The sequence below is a fragment of the Micropterus dolomieu genome, linkage group LG10 (assembly GCF_021292245.1).
Source record: "Micropterus dolomieu isolate WLL.071019.BEF.003 ecotype Adirondacks linkage group LG10, ASM2129224v1, whole genome shotgun sequence".
In the NCBI taxonomy this organism is placed as follows: Eukaryota; Metazoa; Chordata; class Actinopteri; order Centrarchiformes; family Centrarchidae; genus Micropterus; species Micropterus dolomieu.
In genome coordinates this window covers 5,052,042-5,064,950 of record NC_060159.1, presented here as the reverse complement: position 1 = coordinate 5,064,950, position 12,909 = coordinate 5,052,042, and the positions used below count along the sequence as shown (strand labels likewise).

Below are 12,909 nucleotides of genomic sequence, written 5' to 3'. Positions count from 1 at the left end.
CCACACAGTCCTGAAGTGAAGTGTTTTATTGCGTTTTACCGCTCCATTTTGGCGTCTTCCAGCAACAAGCATGGGATTAATGAATGAAGACGGCGAGTTCGCTTCACAAGGAAAAGGGGCGGGGCAAAGAAACAATTGCGGCAGTGGATTGGCTTAGTATTCTTGACTGACAGGTTAAATGTCCAATCAGATTCTGCCCTGAACTAAATTCTAATACTACAGAGTAACCCATTTAAACGCAGTAACCCATGTGAGCAGAGCAACGGAAAACGTTAGCAGTGTACAGTAGGGGTGGGAGAACAATTTGATTCTTAGATGCATCGCGATGCAGACGTGGAAGATTCTGAATCGATTAACAAATGTCTAAAATCAATTATTTAAATGTTATTTGATAATGTAATGTACACGGAACACAAAAAGCAAAACTCTCGGAGGTGCGTAAGTGCTTCGCCAGAAGCAAAGACTAAACTGGTTAAATTATATTTCATTTTTCTGTGGAGTCTGAAAACTGGCTGTTAAAGCCTAGTAAATGGATGCGAACTAGTCCTTTTAAGCAATTTAGGAGATGTTTGTTAGATTTTAATGTGCAAATTAAATTCTTTGTAATTATCTAGAAATCAAGTAGGAAAAAAGAATCTATAATCGTTTCATAATCGTATTGCAGCCCATCGAAGTTGAATTGAATTGTGAGGAGATTTCTTCCCCTCTTGTAAAGTGTAGGTTACAGTGTGTCAGTTAATAAATGCTGTATCTTCTCAAGAACAAGAATAGTCAGTCTGTTGTTTCCCCAACTGCTGGAAATTAAAGGCAGTGAGCGCTAGCAAACATCTCCCATGGGCTTCAGACTACGTTCTAGAAGCAGTGCTGGAAAGCTGACAGTACTAAGTTTATTGGCTGCTGTATAACGTTAGCTCAATGTACAGCAAGTACCGTTAATTACTTGATTTAGCCGCATGTCATTACTACCTACTGGTCCAGTGTTAAGCACATCAGGTACAAGCTTAGACTAAACTGTACTAATACTATATCTTGATAGTTAAATTATTTTTAGCTTTCAGATGAGTCTGAAGAATTGTTTGATTTGGAAAAGAAAGGACAGTGGTGACCACAGAGGAGCTGAGGTTGGTAAAGCAAATTATCCCAAGCAGATGTGCTCAAACAGAGGATTGGAAGCAATATGGGCAGTTTTTAACATATGTCCAGAAATGTTCTTTGTTTTAAATGTAAGTAATACTGATTTGGCTGGCCTGCGTTCCTCGGGCAGGGTGTGTTTGTGTGGTTGCTGAGGCGCTGTAAGCTGTGTGGTTGCAGAAAATCCCTCTGTCCCGCATTCAATCATCTGCAAGATGAGTACTGCCCTTTGTGTTGCATTAACTCAACAAAGTATGATTCTGTCTTTCGGTGTGGCCTCTTGCTTTGTTTACTACAGCAGACCATATCTCTTCCTGTGGTTACATGGACAGATGATCCCAAATTACTGTCTAGGGCCGTGGCCGAGTGTTTTGTGTATTGCTCTGTTTTTGTTTCTGTGCTTTATGTGTCTGGACTGTTGGTTACAGTGTACTGCTTAGAGCTAGTTTATACACTATGTTGTGTATACTATGTAGTTTTAAGTAGGTTTAAAATCTTATCTTCAGTTGATCTGAAGTGCTTTGTGGGAAAGGCGTGTTGAGTTCAGGGTAGCTAGAACCCACTGAACAGCAGCTGAACTCTTTACTGACAGAGACATTACTCGCTTCTTCTGGCAGTAAATTAATTGGCCTGGCCCCGACCAATCTGGAGCTGTGGCAGTTTATGGTCCTGTCCAGTACCGTACATAAACTAGGTGATGCTTTTGACCATTGTGGGACTCCTTATAATTAACAGGCACCGGTATGTTTCGATTGCTGGTGCTAAGTAGGGATGCCACGACACCAAGAATGTAGTTGTCGATCCTGATACCTTTTTAAAATTCCACCATACCAATTCAACACCACGGTAAAAAACAAAAACGAAACAAATCTCCTTTACTTTAACATACACACTTTTAATAAAAATATTTGAACATTACTAAAAACAACTAACAGCTGTTAAAGTTGTGAGAGGATCCAGAACAGATGAGATAGTTTTCTATTTAAATTACAACCTTGCACTGTGCGTATCTAATTGTTAAATTCATTACTTAATTTTAGTAACTTTTTCTTTAGTCTCACAGTTGTGAAATGTTTAACGGGTGGTCACTATTTATATTGGCAGTTGTTTGAGACTGATTTTATTGCACTTTGTGGTGAGGAGGGGTGGAAGTGTGGTTGGCGGCGTATATTTCTGTTTCAAGTCTACGTTATTGATAATTTCACTATTTTAATTCTACTTCATTCTTCATCTTTTTTCTTTTTTTTAGTGTTTACTCACTAGTCTAGGCTACCTGATTCTTTCCCCTTTCACTTCACATTTTTCCACACTCGCACACACCCACCGCTCTGCTGCTCTTTCTTTCCATGTATGTGTCTGCGCTGCTGACCTTCTCCATCAGCAGCATGTTTTTTAAATTGAAGAGACAGTTGCTTTTCTTCAGCTGCACAAGTTTGGAGCCACTTTTTACCTGATCTGAGATCAGTCATTGTTCTGAGCTCAAAGTAAGCTCACGCAGGTAGAATGTGGAGACTGTGTCCGACTTGACGGCGCTGTTTTTATACCCCGCTCCTACATTTCCCTGCAGCTTACGTTTGACTATTAAGTCGACTTGGTCAAGTTAAGGGTGTTTCCATCTCCCATTTAGTGCAATAACTCTTTTTCGACAAAAAACACCTCAAGCGAGCGTCATTCGTTTGTATTTTATTTACTTTGAATGTTTAGTTAATAATACTTATTTTAACAATAATTAACAATATCAAGTGAAATTAATGAATAAAGATGTTTTTGTTATCTAAACATTTGACCTCTTTATGTCATCCGGAGTGACCAAGTTATGGAATGCAACAAGCTGTTAGACATCGCTTTTGAAATGAGGGACGATTTATTTTTTTATTGTTGTCTTAAAAAAAAAGATCTGGATTGTATTTGTGCTAAAACTGGATTTTATTTAAGTGGAACTGCCAGAGATAGATTTTTGCTGATGATTTGTTGACACTTTTGTTGTCTGTTCACCAAGTTGGATCAGAAATCACATATTTTTTGGATGTTCCAGACTAGAAGTACAACTAGACGTAAACTATTTTTCTGACTCAGTTACTTACTGTTTGTGTAACGTTAGTACAGCATCTTTTTATACTCTTCACAGGTCCAGACTATGAAAAGCTAGCTAGTTAGCAGCTACAAGTCAGGCTAAAGTCCTGGATTTCTCTGGGTTGTAGTCTTGACTCACACACTGTGCTCGTAAGTCATTTTTCAGGTTCCGTTTTTATGTGCATGTAGGTTGTACATTACGCTGTGTGGAACCCTGCATTATGATGCTCAGTATTTGGCCTAAAAACCCTGGTTGGAGCACATTGTATAAAATGATGTCACCCCTTGCTTTGATGAATATTTGGTTTCTTTGACCCATACTCCTAACTGCGGACAACCCAGTGGAGCAGGCAGCTAGCCACTCCTCTTTCTCCTTTCCCCTTTAACTGCTGCTCCTCTTTCCAAAAGCTTAAACACTGAGCTTGTGATGTAGAGGAGAAGGTTGCTGAGATCATTGGTCAGGACCAATTCCTTCTTGGAGATTGGCCCAGACTGCTGTAAGTGCTGGGGCCAACCTTGGTGATGTCATAGGGAGAGTAGAGCCACACACATACACACACATACACACATACACATGTACCAACAGTTAATCTTGTGTTGCTTGACCATCATAGTTTAGTGCTGAATGACTGTGGCCAGGTGTGTGATTGTGTCTATGTTGTGGGGTTGGTAGGGTGTGTTGGACAGAGTTTGCAGTGGTCCCTCCACGTTTTTGTTTTGGCTGGGCTTGGTGTGAAGCCAGCCATGCCGATGGAGTCACTCTGCTATGAGTCATGTGTTAAAGGGCCACACCACGTAGTAAAATACCTCACCACCAGTTAGTCCTCTGCAGCCCGTTTATTTTTAGAGGCTGCTCAACCTGCTGCACTGGAAACAGTTGGACAGCCTGTTGATCTCCCTTGGCGCTGTCTTTTACTCACAGTTTGCTGTTCGCTTTGTGACCAGAGATGTGTTTTAGTCTACGGATACGTTAATACCTGTTTGCACTGTCTGTATGTGTAGGCTTTGTTTTTCTATGTAGAAGTGGAGTCTAGGAATTACGGCTGAACAATTTTGGAAAATAATCAAATTTTTAACCAAGATTGCGATGTGATTAATTTTTAAGCTCTTTACCTTCTGTATTATTCAAAATGGACAAGTAGTAAATCAGTGTATAGTACGACCAACACAATATGAGATAGATTAAACATTCACTGTTCTTTCTTATGGGTCAGGCCTGTGTTATGATGAATTTAGCTGATGCATGAATTATTATTATTATGCGCAATGATGGAGAAGAAGTATCAAATTTCATATAATATAATAATATCATATAATATGAGAAAGATAATTTGAGTCAAGTCATGGCATTAAATAATGAGATAAAATCATCAGGTCGGCCTACCTACTATGGGTGTGCATCTTCACTTGTCTCATGATTTCGATTCCTCGATGCATCACATTGCATAATCTCAAGAGTTGGGATTTCTAGGTACCTCATTATGATTATGAGTGCTACGATGCGATTGTAAAACGAACAGGATAAAGATGTATTTTTCTCGCTGTTTAAGTATTTGGTACTTTTAAAGTAAAGTATTTGTATCAATCCAAAGTAGTAGTTAGTAATGAATTGCAGCTATTTAATATTACATCATTTAAATATAGTGAACATTGCATAGCATTATTACTGGCCTCTGCTGCTGCTATTTTTATTTCTGAGGCTGCTGTTATTAGTATAGAGTCAGATATGTGTTGAACTACGCACTTTACAATGCTCCCGACAAACCACGTTCACTCCACCTAAACATATCGGTTCCTTTTTTTTGTCTCGTATAGTGTAGTAATATGTTTGTGTCTTGTCCTGCAAGTTCATTATTGTCATCTTGTATTGAGCAGCATGGGTCTTGAGAAACGGCATTTCGTTCATTTGTGTACTTGATATGTGGATGAATGACAACAAACCAACTTTACAGCAGCCAAATAACATCCTGCTCAGCTTCCAGGAGTCTTTAGAGGAGAGGTTTGCTAGCGCTAACTGCCTTTCTAGTAGTTGGAAAACAGACAGACAGACTTAATAAACAGACACGCTGTGACCTAACGTAACACTGTACATTTACAGCCAGACTGAAACGTAGCGCTCATGTTTTCCTCTGCTCCGCTCGTTTTCACCGTCACCTACTGCCGCCTGTCACGTAGTGTCCTTTGAAGAATGAGCAGAGGATGCTCGTTAAGCGTTACCGCGCTGCACAGTGTGCGGGTGAAAATCATTAACGTGAGTTACGCATTGACTTTACTGATCATCATCGAGATGCATCTAAAAATCTATTTCCACACCCCTACTACCTACAGACCACAAGAAAAACTAATTTCACCACAGTGTACTCTTACCAACCAGCAATTAATGAGTCCTTATCTCAGTTCAGATCTCCAAGGAGTCCATCATTCTGTATCCCAGTAAGCAAACAAAAATACTCAGTTTGAGGTTCAATTCAGAAGTTGACCAATGAAAATAAAACCAAGTGACGCCTCTCATGTTTAATAGACAAGCTTAGTAATTCTCCGACAACACTGGAGTTGCTTGAACAGCCTCTGATGCTGGTGTGCAGAGCTGTAACCAGGCAGTAACTCAGAACAGACTGGGCCTCTTTCGAACTTGTGCGTTAGGTTTGAAAAGCCGTTTCACAGATATTTCCTGAGCTGACTGGTGACTGTGTGTGTGACGCAGGTGCCGATCGCCACAATAAGCTACCTTACTACACGTGTCTTTCTGGGTTTTTTTTGTATTTTTTTCCTGCCCGTCAAAGCGGCTATGGCCCGACGATTTCACCCACCGCCACCACGTTACCCGCGGGTGGCGGCTGCTACTTTCATTCCCTGTGTGACACTTAAGCTTCTGTAGTGTCAGCTTCTGACAAGCTTAAGGCCGTTGTACAACAAGTCAAGGTACAGCGTAACGTGTGAAGTTGATGCCTCGTCTGCAGACTGCTTTACTCTTGGGTGTCATGTGACCAGATCGTAATCGCAGCCTTTGCGATTAGAAAATCTTGTTTAATCACATGGCAATAATATCGCAAATACAATTAATCTTTCAGCCCTACTAGGAATGCTTGGTTATGACAAATATAATGCCACATTATTGCTGATCATTGAAATGACAATTTAACACTATTAATCAAGATGAGGTGCCTCTGTTTCATGAAGCCATTACTATTGCATTCTTAGCGTGTCCCTTATTCACAGTCTTTTTATGTTGATTATTCTTTTGGTGATCAGGCAGTAGTTTCATAATCAAGAAGAAAGATTTTCCTATGTTATGCTGAACCAGTAGTATTGTTCTCATGTTTTTGTAAAGGTGAAATGCAAAAGTTGTTGGAATCACCGTCACTCTGGCCTAGCAAAGAATAGAAAACTATTTAGATGCTGCTGCTGTTATTTTAAGATGTCACTTTGATATTTTGTTAATATCTATGACTTGTTTGTTTTATCACTCCCTTCTCCCTTTCTTTCCCTAACTTCCTCGTCTTATCGCTCTTACCCTTATGCCCTTCCTGTAACTGTCTTTTCCTTCTCTTTACTCTTCCTTGTTTGTCTCTGTTCTGCGGCGCACTCGCACCTCCTGTTGCCTCTCTCCCCTTTCTATTGGCTTCCTCTCTGTCTCACACCACTCTGCCCCCTTCCTTTTCTGTTCCCGTCTCTTTCGTCCCTCATCCTGCCTGGAGTAGAGGTCGTGGTGGAGTATGAGTACGAAGCGCTGCATGATGACGAGCTGACCCTGCGACTGGGCGACATCATCAAGAACGTGCGGTATATAGAGGAGGATGGCTGGATGGAAGGAGACCTCAACGGGAAAAGGGGCCTCTTCCCTGACAACTTTGTTAAGGTGAGAGGAAGACAGTTTACTTTCTGTTCATATTAGAATATTTCTCCTTTACATTTTTTTACTTTTTGCACTTTGCTTGATCATATTAACTCCTGAGTTATAATCTAATAGAGATAATCCTATTGAAGCTGCAAGCATTATTAGACCATAGCAGTCTGCGGATGACAATGTTGGTCACTGGCTGCAGCACATGTGCTCACTGATTTCTTAGAGATGCACTCACATCTGGGAGAGCTGTATGATTGGTTGAGTGTGTGTTGGCATCGGAGTTTGACGAGGAAAAAAAGTCCAATGTTTACATTTTACTTTACCAATGTGGAATAAATTTCTATGCAAAAGCTACATCCACACTGGTAACGTTAACTTTACCGTAACTTGCAAGCTGCTACAAATCAGGCGTTCAGAAGTATGCAGATTAACACACAAGTTATAAGTGAAGCACTTATACTCAAATCAGTACTGGTAACGGTTATCATGGCATGTACATTTTTGTCAATTCATTTTATTGATAGATGCTCTCAATAGAGCACAGACCTCCGCCAAGGAGGTGTAATGAGTCATGACTCTGTTTAATAAGTGATGTCTGGTTGCAAATATAAAGGGGACATCAGATTACTGCATGCCATGTAAAAGCTTTAATAACGATGACCTGGATCTACTTAGTACAGTAATCTAATTCAATATCAAAAACGCAGCTGCATCTATAAAAAACAAACAAGGAAACACGTCATCAGCACATAAACAAATTTAATGAGCATGAATATAATAAATATAAATAATTTCAACTTTTAAGTCTGGCACTTGGTGGCCATGTTGATGAAGCTCAAACTCCTGGAAGGAGGCCTGTGGTTGCTGGACTGGATGAAGGATGCGTGTCGATTGATGGTAGAAGGTCTTACGCCAGCCTTTATTGATTTTGAGAGTATTTATGAGCAGCCCTAAATCCACTGAGCGTTTCTGCCCTTGGCCTAAATGGTGCTGATGACAGCGGACTAAAAGCATGAGTTAATACAGTTTGAAGCAAACATACAAAAAGATGAGATAAAGAAATAAATTATTTTGTGTGGTGCTGAGGACAAACTTAAATCCCAGTGGAGGTGTGCGGTATATTGAATTAACAACATAATTTTCCTCAATATAACAAATGTTCAATAAATGTTTGATTTAATTCATTCATCATGAACGAATTAGCCCTTAATTTTTCTATAAAGATATTTATTTTGTTGAGGAAAAGGGACTGAAAAAGATTTTACTCATGCATATTTGTTGAAAAAAAGATTTTGTGATAATTGTTTTTAATGTTCTGCCTCAGCTTTGTGAAGTGATCCACTGTTTGGCATCAAGTGTTTGTCATGTTTTGACCATAAAGAAAAGTTTACAACAACAATTAACCATCTGGTTTCTTCAACTTTCACTCAGGAGCAAAAATCACCCTTTAAACTTGAATAATGATTTGTCATTGATCGTGATAATTATTGATTTGAAATGATATGAATCATTTTTAGCCATATCACCCAGCCCTCTGAATAAGTAAATCAAATAAGCATGTGCCACCGTGTAAGGGACTGCTGTGACGTCAGTCGTCTCCGCCTGTCTCCATGTGGCCTGCTGGCTCAGGCTATCTAGTAGTGAATTTAACGGTTGCATGTTCAAGAGGAACAGACTGAGCTCTCTGTTTGTGAGAGGTGAAGTCCCGGGAGTCGACGCAACAGTGCTCAGATTCTGCTTTGTTCAGTCTGTCAATAAATGCTGGCTAGCTAACACTCGCTCGCCAGCTGTCTCCAGATAACAGGTTGATGTCTTGTCAGGAAGCACAAACAGCAGTAGCAGATGAATTACTTGCAGACCTTTCCACTCTTAACTGTGCTGAAACTGATTATTAAAGTGGATGTCTGCACTCTACTTAGTTACAACATGTGAAGCTGATAGTCCATAAGATAACCTGCAATTTAAAAGTAGACTAACTGCAGTACTTTTTAAATTCTTTTTAAATTTGTTTTTATCTTGCTTAAATTTGCTTGGGGGGAAGAAAACAAGATTCATGTTTCAAAATGTCATGCCTGCATTTACTTTGCGTCCTTTATTAACTTACCATTTAAATCAGTTGAATCCAGAGTTGAAATGTAGCTGACATTCTGTAAAATGCTGGCGTGTTCCTCAGCTCTAACATTAAAATGAAATGCTAAAAAAATTAACTGAAAAAGTGCTGTGAAATTCAGTTTTAAGTCCACTGGTAGAGTTGAGTCATAGCCATCTCTTGTTATGACTTGGTAGTATACTTGAGGCACTAGAGTACTCCACTGTCTAATCTGCCTTTACTGTGCTTGATATTTTCACAGCCAATGAACTGTGTAATAAGTCACTACAGCACACTTGGCTTCTTTTCCTTTTTTTCTCTTACCTTCTTCCTTCCCTCCTCACTTCTCCCTCATCTCTCTCCTGTTTTTCCCCATTCTATATTCTTACATGGTGAGATAGGTAATCTGCTAAGCAGCCTGGCCCAGTCACTGAGCTCGGATAGTTAATCCTCTAAGGAGCCTGCTCGCTGTTGAACTTTGCCCTTGGCGATGTTACTGCAGTGTGAGATGTTGTCTTCCTGCTTCCTTTGATTAGTGTTGTAGCTGAAAGATCGGTGTACATGAAACGTGTCTGGGGGGGAGATGGTAAGGAATTTTAAGGAATGGTAAGGAATCAATTGACTGACTAAATTGATCTTGTTGTTAAAGTATGCTTAAATAGAATTGAATCAATTGAAGATTGTTTAAACATAAAAATGTCAGTGTGTCTGTGAGGCCTGTGTTCATAAACTGCTATGTGAGTGTGTTTTAAGGGTTGTATTTCTCGTTGTGTAACATTTCTTTGACAGATAGGAGGACTGCAATTTGTGATTTCTGTTTGCAGTAGTTAAATACCTTTTTTAGGCAGCTAACAAAGTGCATTAAGATGTCAATGTATAATGTAGGGGAACAACATCTTGCCGTCCAGGGTGTGAACAACACGGCCAAGCGCTGTCTAAAACAGGGTGAGAGGGATGTAACCACACCCTTCACACACCCTGGCACTCGGCCAGGGAATGTATGTATCCAACTTGTAGCCTAGCCGAAAGTAAAGATCCCATGTCTTCTTCCTAATAATGCCATGCTCTCTCCTCCCTCTCACTTACATCCCCTGTTGGTGATAAAAGTCTATTTTCATGAGATGAAATCATTAATGGGATCATTGCCCCTGTTAGATCTACTCATGGTTCTTATGAAACCATAAAACTGCCAAGCCGAGGAGAACTTCCAGTCCACGTGATGAGAGAATACATTTCTAGAGACTGATGAGTACTTAAACACTGACTAAAGACTCTCAGCTATTCTCCTCACCTCTTCAGTAAAGAGAATAGTGTTTCTTAGAAAAGACTTATGCTGTTAACAAAGTTCCCTACTTCAGCCGTGGAAGACAAAAGAACACACAGAAACATAGCGAGAAAGGTTCTTTGTTAGCTGAGTATGCTAGAATAAGAGATGATGCCCGTGTGTTATTCTCTGAATGTATGTGCAATCTGATTAACACCCCAGAAGTGTGAAAACACTGAAACGCTTTTCAAGTTCTCAGCAGAGACCCCTTTACACTCTTGAGCAGGTCTCTGCCTGTAGCAGTGTCTTACTGATTTTTCTTCTCTGATTCTGTTGCTTTTCCTCTAGTTTATGTCTCAGTTCCTGATGTACGGAGAAGGGTAAACTGCAGGCCTCCCTCCTGAGGCCTCAGTTCTGTGAGTCACTGGGGTTTGAGCATGAGTAGTAGATTCCGTTGTATGAAGTAGGCTATGTAAACTTTTATTATTATTGTTATTTATTATTACTATTTCACCTTGGCAGTCCACCAGAATCTGTTTCTGAAGATATCTGAGGTGAGGAAAAAAAACAATCCAGTTTCTGAATGTTCAATCATTCATGAACAGAATAAAACAAGATATATAAAACTTTCAAGTTACCCGTAGCTGTAAATGAAAGTGAGAATGTGGTTGTCTGCCTGTGTGTATTCAACCCTGTGACAGACTGATGATCTCTATAGTGTGTACTCTGCTGGTGATATAAGCTCCAGCTGTTCATGGCCCTGCATGGGATGAGTGGGTATAGAAAATGAACTGGTGTACACTGACGACAGTAGCTAGTGTAGGTGTGATGTGGACTTTGTGCTGTTTTCAGGGAGTTCCCCCAGGCTGGGAGAATGTGGCAGCTGTTTTACTGCCTGGCTTGTGACGTGTTTGGGATCATTAGTGATAGCTAGATTTAGCATGAGTGGGCTGTAACTATTAAAATGCTGCATTGAGCAGTGACGCAGGGTTCCATAGTTACGGCTTACTTTGTGTCAGTTTAATTTTAAAATTGATTTAATTTCACTTCGCTTTATGGTATATGAAACTGTTGCAACTTGTTTCACATGTCCTCTTTGCATCCAACCAATGTTTTGTTAATCCCCTTTTGACACCATTGTTTCTATATCATCTGTTAACAAGGTCTGATATGCATGTTGGTGCACATATGCTGAATGGATATGCCGTCTGAAAGGGGGTTTATGGGGTTATTTTTTGTCATCCAGTTACAGTTTACTGACACGGTATGCATATCCTCACCTCCTTCATGGGTTAATGTGGGGTTTAAGGATGGCGTTTGAAAATTAGGTTTATGGCCAGTGGTAAGGAAATGAGTCACAGGTCATATTATGCTTTTTGGCTTTTCCCCTCTCCTTTACTGAGAAAACACCTTTTTTGTGCATGTACTAGGTTTGCAAATTGAAAAAGCCCAAAGGGAGTTCCCATCTCCCACAGAAAACTCTGCTCTGAGCTGCCTGAAAACGGCTCGTTTGTGGTCCAGCCTTTTCTTCCGCTTTCTTGTGACATCACAGCAAAACACCTTTCATAATGCTCGCCTAGCAGTCAGACACACCCTCAAAAACACGGGTGGAAAAACACTGAGCTGCAGCACACAGTGACAAGACGTCGGCCCGCTGCCTCTCCTCTCCCTTCCAAACACTAGCTACCCTCCAGGCAGTCAATGGACATAAAGTTGTTCCTGTGATGTAGAGACAGAGCTCAGTTAAAACTTTATGGATGAAAGATACTTTTGTTACAGATTAATAACTCACCACTCTGAAACTCTTGCTCCAGTCCATGTTGCTAAGCTGCTAAGGGGAACATGTACAGCTGAACTGAAGCTGTGTTTACCGGCTTCTCACGACCTGCCCTACTCTGCTTCTGATTGGCTAGTTGTCCTTACCTTGGAACTGTGCATGTGCAACTCCCAACAAAGATCATGTAGAGGCAAGATGTGTCACTCCATTGCTAAAACAAAAGATTCAACACACGGTGAAAAGAGGAGCTGCGGCAATGTGCAGTATGACAAAAATATGGTGTTTTTTGAAAATGAAACCATGTAAACCTGTTCTGGTACAACCCCTATATAAAATTATGAACCTTAAAATGAGCATAATATGACCTCTTTAAGCATTCCTTTAAGGCTAAGTCAGTATAACAGACCGGTCTCTGTCACTCTGAGAAGATTAGTCTTGATCATGTGTGTATGTCTATTGCCCTACTGATGACTCTATCTGCAGGGTAGTACCTTTACCTCACTGACCTATGTTCATTTATATTTTGGTACATGCGGTATAAATCAATGTATCTCTGAGGAAACAATAACAAAACCACAGCTGCAACAGTCTGCATACATTTTTATCTACTAAATGTAATGTCTACAAAAAATCTCTATCTGTGAAATAAAACTTCCACTTTACTGATTACAACTGTAGTACATTTTCTGTATTTATGTAAATTATTAACCATGTCGTGTGATTATGGA

General features: G+C 40.1%; 1 protein-coding gene across 1 annotated transcript in view; it reads left to right on the top strand.

Moving 5' to 3' along the window:
* Window positions 1-12,909, top strand: part of LOC123977682 (CD2-associated protein) — a 64,176-nt gene that overhangs the window by 13,853 nt on the left and 37,414 nt on the right. The window contains exon 2 of the mRNA XM_046060571.1: window positions 6,906-7,063. Coding sequence (XP_045916527.1) covers window positions 6,906-7,063 — 158 coding nt within the window. The remainder of the gene's footprint in view (window positions 1-6,905; window positions 7,064-12,909) is intronic.